This window comes from Littorina saxatilis, linkage group LG2 (assembly GCF_037325665.1).
Source record: "Littorina saxatilis isolate snail1 linkage group LG2, US_GU_Lsax_2.0, whole genome shotgun sequence".
Lineage (NCBI taxonomy): Eukaryota > Metazoa > Mollusca > Gastropoda > Littorinimorpha > Littorinidae > Littorina > Littorina saxatilis.
In genome coordinates, this window is record NC_090246.1 from 27,575,080 (window position 1) to 27,593,132 (window position 18,053).

The 18,053-nt window shown below is 39.6% G+C and overlaps 1 protein-coding gene across 1 annotated transcript in view; it reads right to left on the reverse strand.

The window, feature by feature from the left end:
- The window catches only part of LOC138958647 (N-acetylneuraminate lyase-like), a 56,252-nt gene that overhangs the window by 10,202 nt on the left and 27,997 nt on the right, over positions 1–18,053 (reverse strand). Inside the window, exons 2-6 of the mRNA XM_070329864.1 lie at positions 12,633–12,697; positions 7,493–7,563; positions 5,212–5,305; positions 4,735–4,792; positions 3,603–3,678 (exon numbers count right to left, since the gene is read on the reverse strand). Coding sequence (XP_070185965.1) covers positions 3,603–3,678; positions 4,735–4,792; positions 5,212–5,305; positions 7,493–7,563; positions 12,633–12,697 — 364 coding nt within the window. The remainder of the gene's footprint in view (positions 1–3,602; positions 3,679–4,734; positions 4,793–5,211; positions 5,306–7,492; positions 7,564–12,632; positions 12,698–18,053) is intronic.

The window sequence follows — 18,053 nt, forward strand, 5'->3', positions numbered from 1 at the left end:
AATACAATAATTGAAGTCCTTCGAGGCATAAGGGGCCCATAAGGCGAAAAATTGCTTTAATTCCACCCTCAAAAAGTCCCAGCCTTCAAACCGTAACAAATAACAGTACGCACTATTAAGCAAAATTATAAACCAAGCCTTGATTATTAATTTTTATTATTACACTTGTATCAAACAAGTGACCTCCACCTTTTGATTGGCGTTTTTATTACATTTGAATCGGACTTAAGTTGCGGTGACCTTTGACTTTCAACAGAGGTCATATGTAACAGTGGTTTTTAAAAACATAATTTAGTTGGCTCATATATCTGAGACAAATGATCGGACAACAGCCCTTTACATTATCGTGTCACATATTTTTCTGAGGCACACTGAACAGTAATAGTGCAAAGGGTGGGGTTAATCAAGGGAGTGAACCCCCCCTAAAAACACTACCAACCTGTCGTTTTTTTTTGTTTTTTTAATGCCGTTTTGATCGCTCTTGCGTTTACAACCCATCTCATCAAATCGTAATTTATTTCCAGGCTACCAGCAATAAAATACCTCAACATGAGGAACAAATTTAAAATAAACTCTGGCAAAAGACGTGACATCACAAAGTTTGAGTATGCGCAACATTTTCGTTTACCAGTGCACTTCGTTACCTGCCCATTGCTGCTTTGGGTGATATTTTTTAAATGACTATTCCTATGCAGATGTTTGTGTAATTGGCCGTTTTCAAAACATACCCATTTTTCGATTTTTCGGTCCAAAATTCAAAACGGGCACTGTCTTCCGAGACTCATAGCTCCGAAACGAACCCACTACCCTATATTTTTTTTTATGCTGAATGCATAGCAGACAGATCGAACTTAAAAAATAACCAACTTTTGGGAGAAACCAAATTATATTTAACGGGTCCAGTGAACTACCTTAAATTAAAAAAAAAAATCCGCATTTTCTAAATTCAAGAAAATGATGATACAAATGTTTATAATGTTTCTGTGTCGGATTCGCTCATTAGACGACGAAATTTGGAAGCAGGAAGTAGCCACTACAATCACTGGTTAGTGTAGAATCCTATGTTCTAAGAGATAAGATAACTTTCAGAATCCCTTTCGTAAAGATTGAGAACAGTTGTTATGATATCTACTTCATTGTTGTAATTTGTGTTGTTTTTACATTTAGTCAAGTTTTGACTAAATGTTTTAACATAGAGGGGGAATCGAGACGAGGGTCGTGGTGTATGTGTGTGTGTGTGTGTGTGTGTGTGTGTGTGTGTGTGTGTGTGTGCGTGTGTGTGTGTGTGTCTGTGTGTGTGCGTGTGTGTAGAGCGATTCAGAGTAAACTACTGGACCGATCTTTATGAAATTTTTCATGAGAGTTCCTGGGTATGATATCCCCAGACGGGTTTTTCATTTTTTGGATAAATGTCTTTGATGACGTCATATCCGGCTTTTTGTAAAAGTTGAGGCGGCACTGTCACACCCTCATTTTTCAATAACATTGATTGAAATTTTGGCCAAGCAATCTTCGACGAAGGCCGGACTTTGGTATTGCATTTCAGCTTGGAGGCTTACAAATTGGTCATTAAAAATCTAAAAATTGCAATTAACATTATTTTTTCATAAAACCAAAATTACGTTTATCGTATTTTCTTCATTTTCTGATTCCAAAAACATATAAATATGTTATATTCGGATTAAAAACAAGCTCTGAAAATTAAAAATATAAAAATTATGATTACAATTAAATTTCCGAAATCGATTTAAAAACAATTTCATCTTATTCCTTGTCGGTTCCTGATTCCAAAAATATATAGATATGATATGTTTGGATTAAAAACACGTTCAGAAAGTTAAAAAGAATAGAGATATAGAAAAGCGTGCTATCCTCCTCAGCGCAACCGCTACCGCGCTTTTCTGGATTGTCAATTTCACTGCCTTTGCCACGAGCGGTGGACAGACGATGCTACGAGTGTACGGTCTTGCGGAAAAAAAATGCAATGCGTTCAGTTTCATTCTGTGAGTTCGACTGAGCTTGACTAAATGTTGTATTTTCGCCTTACGCGACTTGTTTCTTTTTTAACGTAGAGGGGGGAATCGAGACGAGGGTCGTGGTGTATGTGTGTGTGTGTGTGTTTGTGTGTGTGTGTGTGTGTATGTGTGTCTGTCTGTCTGTCTGTCTGTGTGTGTGTGTAGAGCGATTCAGACCAAACTACTGGACCGATCTTTATGAAATTTGACGTGAGAGTTCCTGGGAATGATATTCCCGGACGTTTTTTTCTTTTTTTCGATAAATATCTTTGATGACGTCATATCCGGCTTTTTGTAAAAGTTGAGGCGGCACTGTCACACCCTCATTTTTCAATCAAATTGATTGAAAGTTTGGCCCAGCAATCTTCGACGAAGGCCGGACTTCGGTATTGCATTGTTTTTAAAACGATCCAAATTTACGTTCATCTTATTCTTCATAATTTTCTGATTCCAAAAACATATAAATATGTTATATTTGGATTAAAAACAAGCTCTGAAAATTAAAAATACAAAAATTATTATTAAAATAAAATTTCCGAAATCGATTTAAAAACAATTTCATCTTATTCCTTGTGGGTTCCTGATTCCAAAAACATATAGATGTGATATGTTTGGATTAAAAACATGCTCAGAAAGTTAAAAAGAATAGAGATAAAGAAAAGCGTGCTATCCTTCTCAGCGCAACTACTACCCCGCTCTTCTTATCAATTTCACTGCCATTGCATCGAGCGGTGGACTGACGATGCTACGAGTATACGCTCTTGCTGTAAAAATGCAGTGAGTTCAGTTTCATTCTGTTAGTTCGACAGCTTTACTAAATGTTGTAATTTCGCCTTGCGCGACTTGTTATTTTTTTTTTAGCTCATGCGGCATTAGATTTGAGAAGGTTCAAGTCCAAGATAGATATGATTGCTGATGCACTGTGAGTGTGTCAACTCGGACAGATGGCAGAAACACGCAATGAAGAATAGGAACAAAACTTACTAATGTTGAAAGGAAGCCAAGTGAGAGAGAGAGAGAGAGGGAGAGTGAGACAGAGAGAGAGAGAGAGGGGAAGAGAGTTAGGGAGAGAGAGGGGGATGGAGGGAGGGAGGGAGGGAGAGAGAGATAAGGGGGAGGGAGGGAGGGAGGGAGAGAGAGAGAGAGATAAGGGGGAGGGAGGGAGGGAGAGAGAGAGGTAGACAGAGGGAGAGAATGAGAGTGGGAGAGACGGAGAGAGAGAGGTAGAGAGAGGTAGACAGAGGGAGAGAATGAGAGTGGGAGAGACGGAGAGAGAGAGGTAGAGAGAGGTAGACAGTGGGAGAGAATGAGAGTGGGAGAGACGGAGAGAGAGAGAGAGAGAGAGAGAGAGAGAGAGAGAGAGAGAGAGAGAGAGAGAGAGAGAGAGAGAGAGAGAGAGAGAGAGAGAGAGTGGGAGGGGGGACAAGGGAGTGTGGAGCGAGGGGGAGAAAGGGAGAAAGAGTGACAGAAACAGAAAAAGGTTTGACATCTCCTTCTTCTTTAAAAAAAAAAAGAGTGTTCCTGCTGAACAGCGCCGTTAGCGAGAGAAAATGCCTGGTTGAAGATAGATCCGTTTTTTATTCTCACCTTCATCCTTAGGCTTGTTGTAATTTGGTGACATGCAAGCTATCGCATTAGCCCCAATCTTCTCAGCGTGTTGGGCCTATATCCAACACACACACACACACACACACACACATACGCACACACACAAACGCACACGCGCACGCACGCACACACACACTCACACATACACACGCACACAAACGCACACGAGCACGCACGCACGTACGCACGCACGCACACACACACACACACACACACACACACACACACACACACACACACACAAGGCAATCAGCCACATATCTACCAACATAGACGCTATTATTGTTTATGTTCAGTACATGTATTACAATGCATGGATCAATACCCAAAAACACACACACACATGCATGCACAAACACACACACACACACACACACACACACACACACACACACACACACACACACACACACACAAGGCAATCAGCCACATATCTACCAACATAGACGCTATTATTGTTTTTGTTCAGTACATGTATTACTATGCATGGATATGGATCAATACCCAAACACACACACACACACACACACACACACACACACACACACACACACAAACACACAGACAGACAGACACACGCACGCACGTACACACACACACACAGACACATACACAAGTACGTACGCACACACACAGACACACACACTTTGTTGTTAGTAATGAGTTTACATCATGAGACATTCAACATGTGGCTAAGCCTCAACTAAAGAATTTTAAGATTTTGTTCTATTACCAAGGCCATCAACAACACCAAGTAAACTGGACATCATTACAATTTACACGTAACACAGGAATAATAAAATGCTGCCTTTCCTGGCGTCAATGAACGTGTTAAACGTGTAGTACTAAGTAAGAGCTTACATTACTTTTTCTTGTACAGTCGAACCTCCCCTGGCGACCACCTCTCGATAGCGACCACCTCTCCACAGCGACCATCCAAAAGGGATCCCTGCCAAGTTTGTTAAATATCATTCACCCTCCCATAGACCTGACTACAACGACCACTTTTTGTCGGTCCTTTTGGTGGTCGTTATAGGCAGGTTTGACTATATTTTAAATCTGACACGGGACCCCAATCCACACAAAACACCGTGAAATAAAGAAAACGTACCAGTTCCATGGATTCCTTCAGGTTCCCGGTGCCAATGTGGACCACCACTGTTTTGAGTCTAAAAAGCAAAATACAGAATACAGCCATCACGATCGAGACGGAAATATTCATGACCTGAAAAGAGAGAGAGAGAGAGAGAGAGAGAGAGAGAGAGAGAGAGAGAGAGAGAGAGAGAGAGAGAGAGAGAAATATTCATGACCTGAAAAGAGAGAGAGAGAGAGAGAGAGAGAGAGAGAGAGAGAGAGAGAGAGAGAGAGAGAGAGAGAGAGAGAGCAGGAGGGGGAGAGAAAGAGTAGGAGGGAGAGAGAGAGAACGAGAGAAAAAAAGAAAGAGTGTATGAGAGAGTGGGTGACACAATAATCATTGCAGAGAGAGACAGAGACAGAGAGACAGACACAGACAATAATCATTGCAGACAGACAGAGAGACGGTGACATCCAGCCAGACATAAGACAGATAAAGAGAAAACCTCTTCACCTTTGAGTGGTCTTGGTTGCCTTGACCCATTCCTCAGCGATCTTCTTCCTCTCCTCCACTGTCAATGACATGCCCTCCCCCATGGTGCCGAGAACTAAACACACGTGCCACCCGCTCATCATCGGTGTCAACAACATCACAATTTGGATTCCTCGTGGTCACTATCATCGTATAGTTGTGGGAAAAAGTCAACATTCATACACTATTTTTTTAAGAATTTGTATGAAACATGCTAATCGATAATTTTCGCCTTTTATATCCAGTGACATGTCTTCTCTCTTATCGTGCCAAGAGTTGGACCATAGATGTGATATCTATGGTTGGACATACTCGTGCTACCCGGTTATTAGCGAGATCTAGATCAGCACTTTTCAGGACGTGTACGGGAACGTGTACGGGTAACGTCATCAACTCTAGTTTTTACGTCCCGCGTTTGCCAAGATCTGCAGTCTTGGTGGAAGCAAAACAACGTATGCATTTGGAACATTGGAGAAAAAAGTGAGTCATGGGTGACGCAATATCTACACGTACACGTACAGGTCTTTGCTACACGTTCGACCATCTAGAACACTGTATTATCAATGGCAACAACAACAACAACAATAACGACGACGACAACAACAACAACGACGACGACGACTTGAAGTCATCGAGATCACTGTCATCGTCGTAAAGTTGTCCGAAAACGTCAGTATCATAAATGTAGGCACTTCTTCCCTCTCAATAATTTCTTAGAAACATGATCATGGCAAATTCTGGCGATTTTTCAACTGTTCTTTCCTATATTTACGAAAGAAAGAGAAAAGAATTCCTTCACAGATAGCCTATTGGGAGCATCAGACCCTTCTCGGGTGGACCGATATGACAGTGAAATCTAGTCCTGAAATGATTGTTTTACCACCCACACCAGACACGTGTGTCGACACTAATGTGTCTCACCAGTGGTCAGGTGGAAGAGATGGCGAGAGTTGTCAACCCATGGTATCCAACAACAAGTCGCGTACGGCGAAATTACTACATTTAGTCAAGCTGTGGAACTCACAGAATGAAACTGAACGCACTGCATTTTTTCACAATGACCGTAGTCCGCCGCTTCTGCAAAACGGAGTGAAACTGACGAGCCTGTTCAGCGCGGTAGTGGTTTCGCTGTGCTGCATATAGCACGCTTTTCGGTACCTCTCTTCGTTTTAACTTTGTGAGCGTGTTTTTAATCCAAACATATCATATCTATATGTTTTTGGAATCAGAAACCGACAAGAATTAAGATGAAATTGTTTTTAAATCGATTTCGGAAATTTAATTTTGATAATAATGTTGATATTTTTAATTTTCAGAGCTTGTTTTTAATCCAAATATAACATATTTATATGTTTTTTGAATCAGGAAATGATGTAGAATAAGATGAACGTAAATTTGGATCGTTTTATATAAAAAAAAATTATTACAATTTTCAGATTTTTAATGACGAAAGTCATTGATTAATTTTTAAGCCACCAAGCTGAAATGCAATACCGAAGTCCGGCCTTCGTCGAAGGTTGCTTTACAAAAATTTCAATCAATTTGATTGAAAAATGAGGGTGTGACAGTGCCGCCTCAACTTTTACAAAAAGCCGGATATGACGTCATCAAAGGTATTTATCGAAAAAAGAAAAAAAAGTCCGGGGATATCATTCCCAGGAACTCTCATGTCAAATTTCATAAAGTTTGGTCTGAATCGCTCTACACACACACACACGCACAGACAGACACACACACACACACACACACACACACACATACACCACGACCCTCGTCTCGATTCCCCCTCTAGACCGGCACGGTTAGCCTAGTGGTAAGGCGTCCGCCCCGTGAGCGGGAGGTCGTGGGTTCGAACCCCGGCCGGGTCATACCAAAGACTTTAAAATTGGCAATCTAGTTGCTGCTCCGCCTGGCGTCTGGCATTATGGGGTTAGTGCTAGGACTGGTTGGTCCGGTGTCAGAATAATGTGACTGGGTGAGACATGAAGCCTGTGCTGCGACTTCTGTCTTGTGTGTGGCGCACGTTATATGTCAAAGCAGCGCGGCCCTGATATGGCCCTTCGTGGTCGGCTGGGCGTTAAGCAAACAAACAAACAAACAAATTCCCCCTCTATGTTAAAACATTTAGTCAAAACTTGACTAAATGTAAAAAAGCACACCACTCTTTGAGTAGTAGTTTGTTGGCATGGGAGACTACCCTCATCTGACAATCCCACACTATATCATAATACAGTTCTCTTATGTCTTACGTCAACTAACTTACTAAAAACTCCGTCGATGTCGTGTGTGTCGAGGAAGCGAACGTAGGTCGGCATGTCACTGAGGTCGAGCTCCCTGAGGAAAAAGACAGGAACGCTCACTGGTTATATTTTAATACATGACCGAAGCAATGTCTTTGGGTAAAGAGCCACTTGTATATATATTTTCTTTTTTGAAGAGACAAACGGGGAAAACAACAACAACAACGCTCATTCCTAAGACTCTCCTGATTACTCAGAGGAGTCAACAAGCAAATGCTTTATACGACACCCCTTCGTCATGTCCCATTTCAGGTCTTAAAAGGAGCTGGTTGCGCTGTATATGATTCAAAAACAATTGCTGTTCTACCCTCATAAATAATGTGCAAGACAACGTTGATTTTTTTCCTACTAGCATTGCCCCAAACGTGACCCTCATTCGACCTGACATATCAATTCATTTAGTTATTCAATCCTAAGAATATCCCAGAAACAAACTTAGAAGTGTGCAAATATTCAAAGCTCTAGCTTTAAAAATATCCGACATAACCTCAACGTTAAGTTTTTTTCTCTACATCTACGGCCTTAATACTGCTCGAGACTCTCCCGATTACTCGGGGAAGTCGAAAAAACGCCATTGTGATGGTACGTGTTATTAAGGACCCTTGGCGTCTTAACCAAATATTGTTTATAGGCAGGTTTCACGGTATTGAGACATTCTATTGACTGCACAATGTGCTCTGATTTCTAACTTGCTGAACCAATTTTCTCAGTGTTTTTATATTTAGTCAAGTTTTGACTAAATATTTTAACGTAGAGGGGGGAATCGAGACGAGGGTCGTGGTGTATGTGTGTGTGTGTGTGTGTGTGTATGTGTGTGTGTGTGTGTGTGTGTGTGTGTGTGTGTGTGTCTGTGTGTGTGTGTGTAGAGCGATTCAGACCAAACTACTGGACCGATCTTTATGAAATTTTACATGAGAGTTCCTGGGATTGATATCCCCGAACGTTTTTTTCATTTTTTTGATAAATGTCGTTGATGACGTCATATCCGGCTTTTCGTGAAAGTTGAGGCGGCACTGTCACGCTCTCATTTTTCAACCAAATTGGTTGAAAGTTGGTCAAGTAATCTTCGACGAAGCCCGGACTTCGGTATTGCATTTCAGCTTGGTGGCTTAAAAATTAATTAATGACTTTAATCATTAAAAATCTGAAAATTGTAAAAAAAATTTATAAAACGATCCAAATTTACGTTCATCTTATTCTCCATCATTTGCTGATTCCAAAAACATATAAATATGTTATATTTGGATTAACAACAAGCTCTGAAAATTAAATATATAAAAATTATTATCACATTTTTTTTTTGCAAATCAATTTAAAAACACTTTCATCTTATTCCTTGTCGGTTCCTGATTCCAAAAACATATAGATATGATATGTTTGGATTAAAAACACGCTCAGAAAGTTAAAACGAAGAGAGGTACAGAAAAGCGTGCTATCCTTCTCAGCGCAACGAATACCCCGCTCTTCTTGTCAATTCCACTGGCACTGCCTTTGCATCGGGCGGTGGAGTGACGATGCTACGAGTATACGGTCTTGCTGCGTTGCGTTGCGTTCAGTTTCATTCTGTGAGTTCGACAGCTACTTGACTAAATGTTGTATTTTCGCCTTACGCGACTTGTTTTTTATATGCAATTCACAAATGTGTCATTTTGAATACAATTCTGAAGAAAAAAAATCGTTTGAGTTGTTTTGTTGGCATTTTATGCACATGTGTTTGGTAGCGATCGTGTGAATCCTGACAGACGCCATTTCCTTCTGCATGACAGAAGCCAACCATTGATGTGAAAATTGAAACGAAAAGGCACTCAATTCACACTGAATGGTCATATTTGATAGCAGAGCTGCAATATCTAACCATACAAACAAAAACAAAAGCACAAATATGAATTTTGCATTACATATTTTGCACACAAAAAATCGAAACGAGAACTGGAAGCTGTCTGTCCGAAAAACTAAGTCTTCACAGATAAACCAAGTAAGCTTATTTTACCACAAGAAATGATAACATGATTTTATTTTGACATTGAAAACACACCTTTATAGTCTGTACTTCATAGGAAAGCATTTACAATGACCGAAATTTCGCGAAATTCCTCGCTGTGTCCATTTCTTGGAATGTCCGACCGTCGTCTGTCCGGGGTTTCCAACGATCGCTACTTTCACTTTCGTTGTCATTTCCGGGCAATCCTATGCCGTATGTGACATATTACACACTTTTCACAGTTGAGGCCGAAGGCGGGATTTGTGATTATTTTTTTCAGGTGAGATTTTATTGTTTTTGTTGCCTTTTTGTCGAGTAATATGCCGTCTGTCAGCCAACGATCGCTACCACACGATCGCTACCTCTTCATGCTCGATCAGATTTTTAGCTTTTTCAATGATTATAGAAGTTTGATTAACGTTTCCTTTGCAGTTCTGGATCGGTAGGGTAAAGGTATCTAATTCCGACATAAGATCTTGGGGGTACCTAAATCCGACCGATTTTCCCAGTCACATTAATGACGAGGTGCGCACGTCATCACAACAGAAGGAATGCCATTCATACACGGGCCATTCATGAACCGGTGGATGACGCGACTTTACGGACCAATCGTTTTGTCGCGAGAGTTATTTGCGTCATCGGCACCGCGGCGAAAAATAAACAAGTCGCGTAAGGCGAAAATACAATATTTAGTCAAGTAGCTGTCGAACTCACAGAATGAAACTGAACGCAACGCCATTTTACTCGTAGTATCGTCAGGCCACCGCTCATGGCAAAGGCAGTGAAATTGACAAGAAGAGCGGGGTAGTAGTTGCGCTAAGAAGGATAGCACGCTTTTCTGTACCTCTCTTTGTTTTAACTTTCTGAGCGTGTTTTTAATCCAAACATATCATATCTATATGTTTTTGGAATCAGGAACCGACAAGGAATAAGATGAAAGTGTTTTTAAATTGATTTGGACAATTTAATTTTGATAATAATTTTTATATATTTAATTTTCAGAGCTTGTTTTTAATCCGAATATAACATATTTATATGTTTTTGGAATCAGCAAATGATGGAAAATAAGATAAACGTAAATTTGGAGCGTTTTATAAATTTTTATTTTTTTTTACAATTTTCCGATTTTTAATGACCAAAGTCATTAATTAATTTTTAAGCCACCAAGCTGAAATGCAATACCGAACCCCGGGCTTCGTCGAAGATTACTTGACCAAAATTTCAACCAATTTGGTTGAAAAATGAGGGCGTGACAGTGCCGCCTCAACTTTCACGAAAAGCCGGATATGACGTCATCAAAGACATTTATCAAAAAAATGAAAAAAACGTTCGGGGATTTCATACCCAGGAACTCTCATGTCAAATTTCATAAAGATCGGTCCCGTAGTTTAGTCTGAATCGCTCTACACACACACACAGACACACACACACACACACACACACACACACACACACACACACACACACATACACCACGACCCTCGTCTCGATTCCCCCCTCTACGTTAAAATATTTAGTCTTTCTTTCTTTCTTTCTTCGTTCATGGGCTTAGACTCCCACGTTCACTCATGTTTTTAGCACGAGTGGATTTTTACGTGTATGACCGTTTTTACCCCGCCATTTAGGCAGCATACGCCGATTTCGGGGGAAAAATATTTAGTCAAAACTTGACTAAATATAAAAATGTATAAAACGATCCAAATTTACGTTCATCTTATTCTTCATCATTTCCTGATTCAAAAAACATATAAATATGTTATATTTGGATTAAAAACAAGCTCTGAAAATTAAAACGAAGAGAGGTACAGAAAAGCGTGCTATCCTTCTCAGCGCAACTACTACCCCGCTCTTCTTGTCAATTTCACTGCCTTTACCACAAGCGGTGGACTGACGATGCTACGACTATACGGTCTTGCTAAAAAATTGCAGTGCGTTCAGTTTCATTCTGTGAGTTCGACAACTTGACTAAATGTTGTATTTTCGCCTTACGCGACTTGTTATCGTTTCTTTTGGAGACAGAAATCCAATACTAATGTGTTATGTGTCACAGTAAATGATCGCGCCGAAAGCTGCCAGAACACTGACCAATCTTGCGTGAAAGGCGTCAGAGAATAAAATAAATAGTGAAACATTTAGCACACCCCTTCCCAAGCCCAAACCCTGCAAACATCAAACACCCGGCTTAGAGTTTCTTCTTGTAGGATAAACACTAACAAGTCGCGTAAGGCGAAAATACAATATTTAGTCAAGTAGCTGCCATTTTTCAGCAAGACCGTATACTCGTAGCATCGTCAGTCCACCGCTCATGGCAAAGGCAGTGAAATTGACAAGAAGAGCGGGGTAGTCGTTGCGCTAAGAAGGATAGCACGCTTTTCTGTACCTCTCTTTGTTTTAACTTTCTGAGCGTGTTTTTAATCCAAACATATCATATCTATATGTTTTTGGAATCAGGAACCGACAAGGAATAAGATGAAAGTGTTTTTAAATTGATTTGGACAATTTAATTTTGATAATAATTTTTATATATTTAATTTTCAGAGCTTGTTTTTAATCCGAATATAACATATTTATATGTTTTTGGAATCAGCAAATGATGGAGAATAAGATGAACGTAAATTTGGATCGTTTTATAAATTTTTTTTTATTTTTTTACAATTTTCAGATTTTTAATGACCAAAGTCATTAATTAATTTTTAAGCCACCAAGCTGAAATGCAATACCGAAGTCCGGGCTTCGTCGAAGATTACTTGACCAAAATTTCAACCAATTTGGTTGAAAAATGAGGGTGTGACAGTGCCGCCTCAACTTTCACGAAAAGCCGGATATGACGTCATCAAAGACATTTATCAAAAAAATGAAAAAAACGTATGGGGATTTCATACCCAGGAACTCTCATGTCAAATTTCATAAAGATCGGTCCAGTAGTTTAGTCTGAATCGCTCTACACACACACACAGACACACACACACACACGCACACACGCACACACGCACATACACCACGACCCTCGTTTCGATTCCCCCTCGATGTTAAAATATTTAGTCAAAACTTGACTAAATATAAAAATGAGTTATGTGTCAACGTTGTAAATCATTTACACCCAAAGTTTCGAGAACACTGACCCATCTTGTGTGAAAGACGTCAGAGGAGCTGCGATCGTGCCTTTGACGCGGAAGTTTGGGTCAACCTGTATGAAAATGTGATCAAAACATTTATAGCCAAGTTTCCTCAGAAAAAAAAATCAAAACTTGACTAAATGTAAAAAGACACACATACACACAGGACAACCACATCGGTTCAAAAGACGTTGAAAACAGAAAAACAATTAACTTAATCGTATGTAAATGCGTGCATGTGCTCGTATAAACAGATGTGCGTGGGTTTATGCAGTTATTAACAAGTCGCGTAAGGCGAAAATACAATATTTAGTCAAGTAGCTGTCGAACTCACAGAATGAAACTGAACGCAATGCCATTTTTCAGCAAGACCGTATACTCGTAGCATCGTCAGTCCACCGCTCATGGCAAAGGCAGTGAAATTGACAAGAAGAGCGGGGTAGTAGTTGCGCTAAGAAGGATAGCACGCTTTTCTGTACCTCTCTTTGTTTTAACTTTCTGAGCGTGTTTTTAATCCAAACATATCATATCTATATGTTTTTGGAATCAGGAACCGACAAGGAATAAGATGAAAGTGTTTTTAAATTGATTTGGACAATTTAATTTTGATAATAATTTTTATATATTTAATTTTCAGAGCTTGTTTTTAATCCGAATATAACATATTTATATGTTTTTGGAATCAGCAAATGATGGAGAATAAGATAAACGTAAATTTGGATCGTTTTATAAATTTTTTATTTTTTTTACAATTTTCAGATTTTTAATGACCAAAGTCATCAATTAATTTTTAAGCCACCAAGCTGAAATGCAATACCAAAGTTCGGGCTTCGTCGAAGATTACTTGACCAAAATTTCAACCAATTTGGTTGAAAAATGAGGGCGTGACAGTGCCGCCTCAACTTTCACGAAAAGCCGGATATGACGTCATCAAAGACATTTATAAAAAAAATGAAAAAAACGTTCGGGGATTTCATACCCAGGAACTCTCATGTCAAATTTCATAAAGATCGGTCCAGTAGTTTAGTCTGAATCGCTCTACACACACACACAGACACACACACACACGCACACACGCACATACACCACGACCCTCGTTTCGATTCCCCCTCGATGTTAAAATATTTAGTCAAAACTTGACTAAATATAAAAATAGCCATGAGAGAGTCATGCAACAAACGTAGGGGAAGGACCCCTAATATGGATCACTTTTTACATTTAGTCCTTTAGTCAAGTTTTTACTAATTGTTTTAACGTAGAGGGGGGAATCGAGACGAGGGTCGTGGTGTATGTGTGTGTGTCTGTAGAGCGATTCAGAGAAAACTACTGGACCGATCTTCATGAAACTTGACATGTGAGATCCTGAGTATAGTATCTCCAGACGTTTTTTTCATTTTTTGAATAAATGTCTTTGATGACGTCATATCCGGCTTTTCTTGAAAGTTGAGGCGGCACTGTCACGCTCTCATTTTTCAACCAAATTGGTTGAAATTTTGGTCAAGTAATCTTCGACAAAGCCCGGACTTTGGTATTGCATTTCAGCTTGAAGGCTTAAAATTTAATTAATGAGTTTGCTCATTAAAGTTGTCATTAAAATCGATTTTTTGCAAACAGATTTAAAATTGATTGCATCGTATTCTTCATCACATTCTGAATCTAAAAATATATACATATATGTTATGTTTATTCTTAAAATGTGATCACAATTAACGAAAATAGATTAATTAGTCTTACGATTAAAATGTAAGAAATCGATTTAAAATGATTTCATCTTATTTTTTATCATTTCCTGATTCCAAAAACATATAGATATGATAGGTTGTATTCAAAACAAGCTCAGAAAGTTAACAAGAATACAGTAAAGCGCGCTTACCTGCTTAGCACAATACGCCATCGCGCTAATCTGGCGTGTCAATATCACTATGTTTTGCACGTGGAAGGTGAGCGATTTTCTTTACGCGGGGATTGACGAAGCTGTACTATCTTGGTTAAAAAATACAGTGCGTTCAGTTTCATTCCGTGTGTTCGACAGCTTGACTAAATGTAGTAATTTCGCCTTACGCGACTTGTTGTTTATTGCTGATAACTAGCTTGTTTTCTTGCGAAGAAGTTTCATTTTGTGGTTGGTAGTCCTTCTCTCTTAGTTTAACAGTTAGGCCTAATTAGAGTGAAATAGCTTTGATAGACCTTTAGCAAAAATTAAATACAGAAAAAAATCACAAATGGTCCATATTAGGAGCCTGGGCGCCCAATATAGACCAGTGAAGCGGCCTTCACGAATCACTTTAAAAAGCCCCCTATGCTTCAAAATAACATGATACAACTTAGTGTGCAAGGCAGACTAATTTAAATATGCTTTAGATTGAGCTGTTTCGGGTTGATGAGAGCATTATTTGAAGCACACCAGGAAACTAAAGAAGCTTATCGATATCAAAAACAGAGTGAAAATAAGTGAAATTATCAACTTCCACAAAAAGAAGACTATTTGTTATATTTTTTTGAAATCTCAAGGGCTAGTTATAGGTTATTTCCAGCAAGCTTCTTAATGAATTAATGAAAATAGCCTTTAGCTTTTATTTTCTTCGATTTGTTGAAGGTGGTCCATATTAGGGGACTCACACATACTTTGAGATTTTGCTATCCTTTTTTGTTTGCAGTAGAAACTTGGGGTCAACACTGCTAAAATGTAACAAATACGGTCTTAGCTGTCATATATAGCAATTTTTGTGCGATAAAAGCTTTGGCTGTAGACAGGAACGAGTCCGTTTTAGGCGGCAAATTTAGGGTGAACCCTGCCAAAAGTGAAAAAAAAGAGAAAAAGCCTAACGGTTTTAAGGTTTGTGTCATCTACAACTGTTTTGACATGTGCAAGTTATCCAAAGAGGGTGAATACAGCGAATGAAATTGTTTTGAGCGCTCTAGCGCCGTTAGTTTGTCAGAACAGAAGGTGGTCCATATTAGGAGCCGGTCCATATTAGGAGCCCTTCCCCTACTTTGAGGTTTTGCTATTATTTCTTGTTTGCAGTAGAAACTCGGGGTACACACTCTTAAAATGTAACAAATACTTTCTTAGCTGTCATTTATAGCCATTTTTGTATTATGAATATGAAAGCTTTGGCTGTGGTCATTTGAACCTTTTCGCCTTCCATAGTGGACAGAAACGAGTCCATTTTAGGCGGCAAATTTAGAGTGAGCGCTGCCAAAAGTGAAACAAAACGAAAAAGCCTAACGGTTTTGAGATTTGTGTTTCTGCAACTGTTTTGACATGTGCAACTTATCCAGAGAGGGTGAATAAAGCGAATGAAATTGTTTTGAGCGCTCTAGCGCCGTTAGTTTGTCAGAACAGGAGGTGGTCCATATTAGGAGCCGGTCCATATTAGGAGCCTTTCCCCTACATGCTATGTTTAACGTTTAACTTACCGGTTTTAAAGTCCTTATGAACCCACACCCACCCACCTTTTTATCTTCTAAGTATCCAACACTGCATCATTGACAGTCTCGGTCATTATTATTTTGAGCGCGCCGAGACTAGTTGGCAGTCGTGTCCTTGTAAGTAGGCTACATGCAGACAGACAGATCTAGATCTAGTGTCTCGCTTTCTTGCACAGTTTCACCTATGCTCTTTCTCTGTGTGTGTGTGTGTGTGTGTGTGTGTGTGTGTGTGTGTGTGTGTGTGTGTGTGTGTGTGTGTGTGTGTGTGTGTGTGTGTGTGACGGAGTGATTGAGTTTGTGTTACTGTTTGTCGATTTCTTACGTGAGCCTTGATGGCTTCGCCTCTTGTTTTCAACATAGTCAAAGCATAGATGTGTATCTATGATTTTCAACCATCCACTTTCTGCTGTTGTCGTATTCATTTTGTAGGAATTCCGGCACGCAAAACGTATTGCGTCATGTGTAATTACGTCATAAACATACATTGTGTCAAATGATATTATTTTGTTCGTGCGAGCTAAAAATAGAACATCACGAAGGCCATGAGGCGGTGAAAACGAGTAGGCTTGTTTGGTTAGTTTTTCCTTATTTGTGAACCCTCTCTAGATGACTTGCACATGTCAAAACAGTTGCAGAAACACAAACCACAAACCGTTAGGCCTTTAAAAACTTTTTTTTTTTTTTACACATTTGGCAGCGTTAACTCTAAATTTGACGCTTAAAACGGACTAGTTTTCGTCCACAGCCAAAGTTATCACACAAAAATTAATTGCTATTATGTGACAGGTAAGACTGTACTTGTTATATTTTAGCAGTGTTGACCTCGATAGCAAAATCGCAAAGTAGCCTATGTATATGTGTCCCCTGATATGGACCACCTTCAACAAATAGAAGAAAATAAAAGTTAAAGGCTGGGTTCATTCATTCATTTAACAAATAGTCTTCTTTTTGAGTAAGTTGATAATTTTGTTTTTATTTTCTCTCTGCTTTTGATAAGTTTCTTCAGTTTCCTGTTGTGCTTCAAATATTGTTTTTGTTGTGACAGGGGAGGCTACCGCTCCTTTCACAGCAGACTCTGAACCCGAGTTGTTGGCCTTTAAGTCAACACCGGTGGATTGTGGAATTCTGTTTGTGATGGGGTCTGGTGGTTTCCGATTGTCTGTATGTTCATGGAAACCTTCGGGTTTGCATAACAGTTTTTATAGGGCTAAGAAATTAGCCCTAACATTTTCAATCCCGTTTGATTGCACTTCGCCTCCCGAGGTGATCGTAGTGTTACGGCACTCGGTTACATTGTCAAACCGAAACAGATAAACCTAAAGCATATTTGAATTAGTCTGACTTGCACATTAAGTTGTATCATGCTACTGTATTTTGAAAGTTTAGGGGCCTTTTTTCAGTGATTTGAGAAGACCTCTTCACTGGTCCATATTAGGCGAATTGGCGCCTAATATGGACCAGTTGTGACTTTTTTCTTATTTAATTTTTGATGAATGGCTATCACAGCTAATTCGCTCTGATTAGGCCTCACAGTTGACAAAAGAGAGAAGGACTACCAAACACAAAATGAAACTTCTTCGCAAGAAAACAAGCTAGTTTTTAGCATGAAACAAAAAGGGGTTCATATTTGGCAACCTTCCCCTAAAAATGAATGCGCTGTAGCAGCCTGTGGATCCTGTAAAGATTACACGAACAAGGAGATCTGACAGTGAAACAGCAAAACTGGTCAACTTTATATCTATATATATATACGACTAGTGTCTGTGTGTCTGTGTGTCTGTGTGTGTGTGTGTGTATCTGTCTGTGCGCGATGCACGGCCAAAGTTCTCGATGGATCTGCTTCAAATTTGGTGGGCATATTCAGGTTGACCCGGTACAGGACACAACCTGGTCGATATTTCAACACGTGCTCTCAGCGCGCAGCGCTGAACCGATTTTGGTTCCACCTCAGCTCATTTTGGTTCCACCTCAGCTACCCGGGCCCCCATACCGACA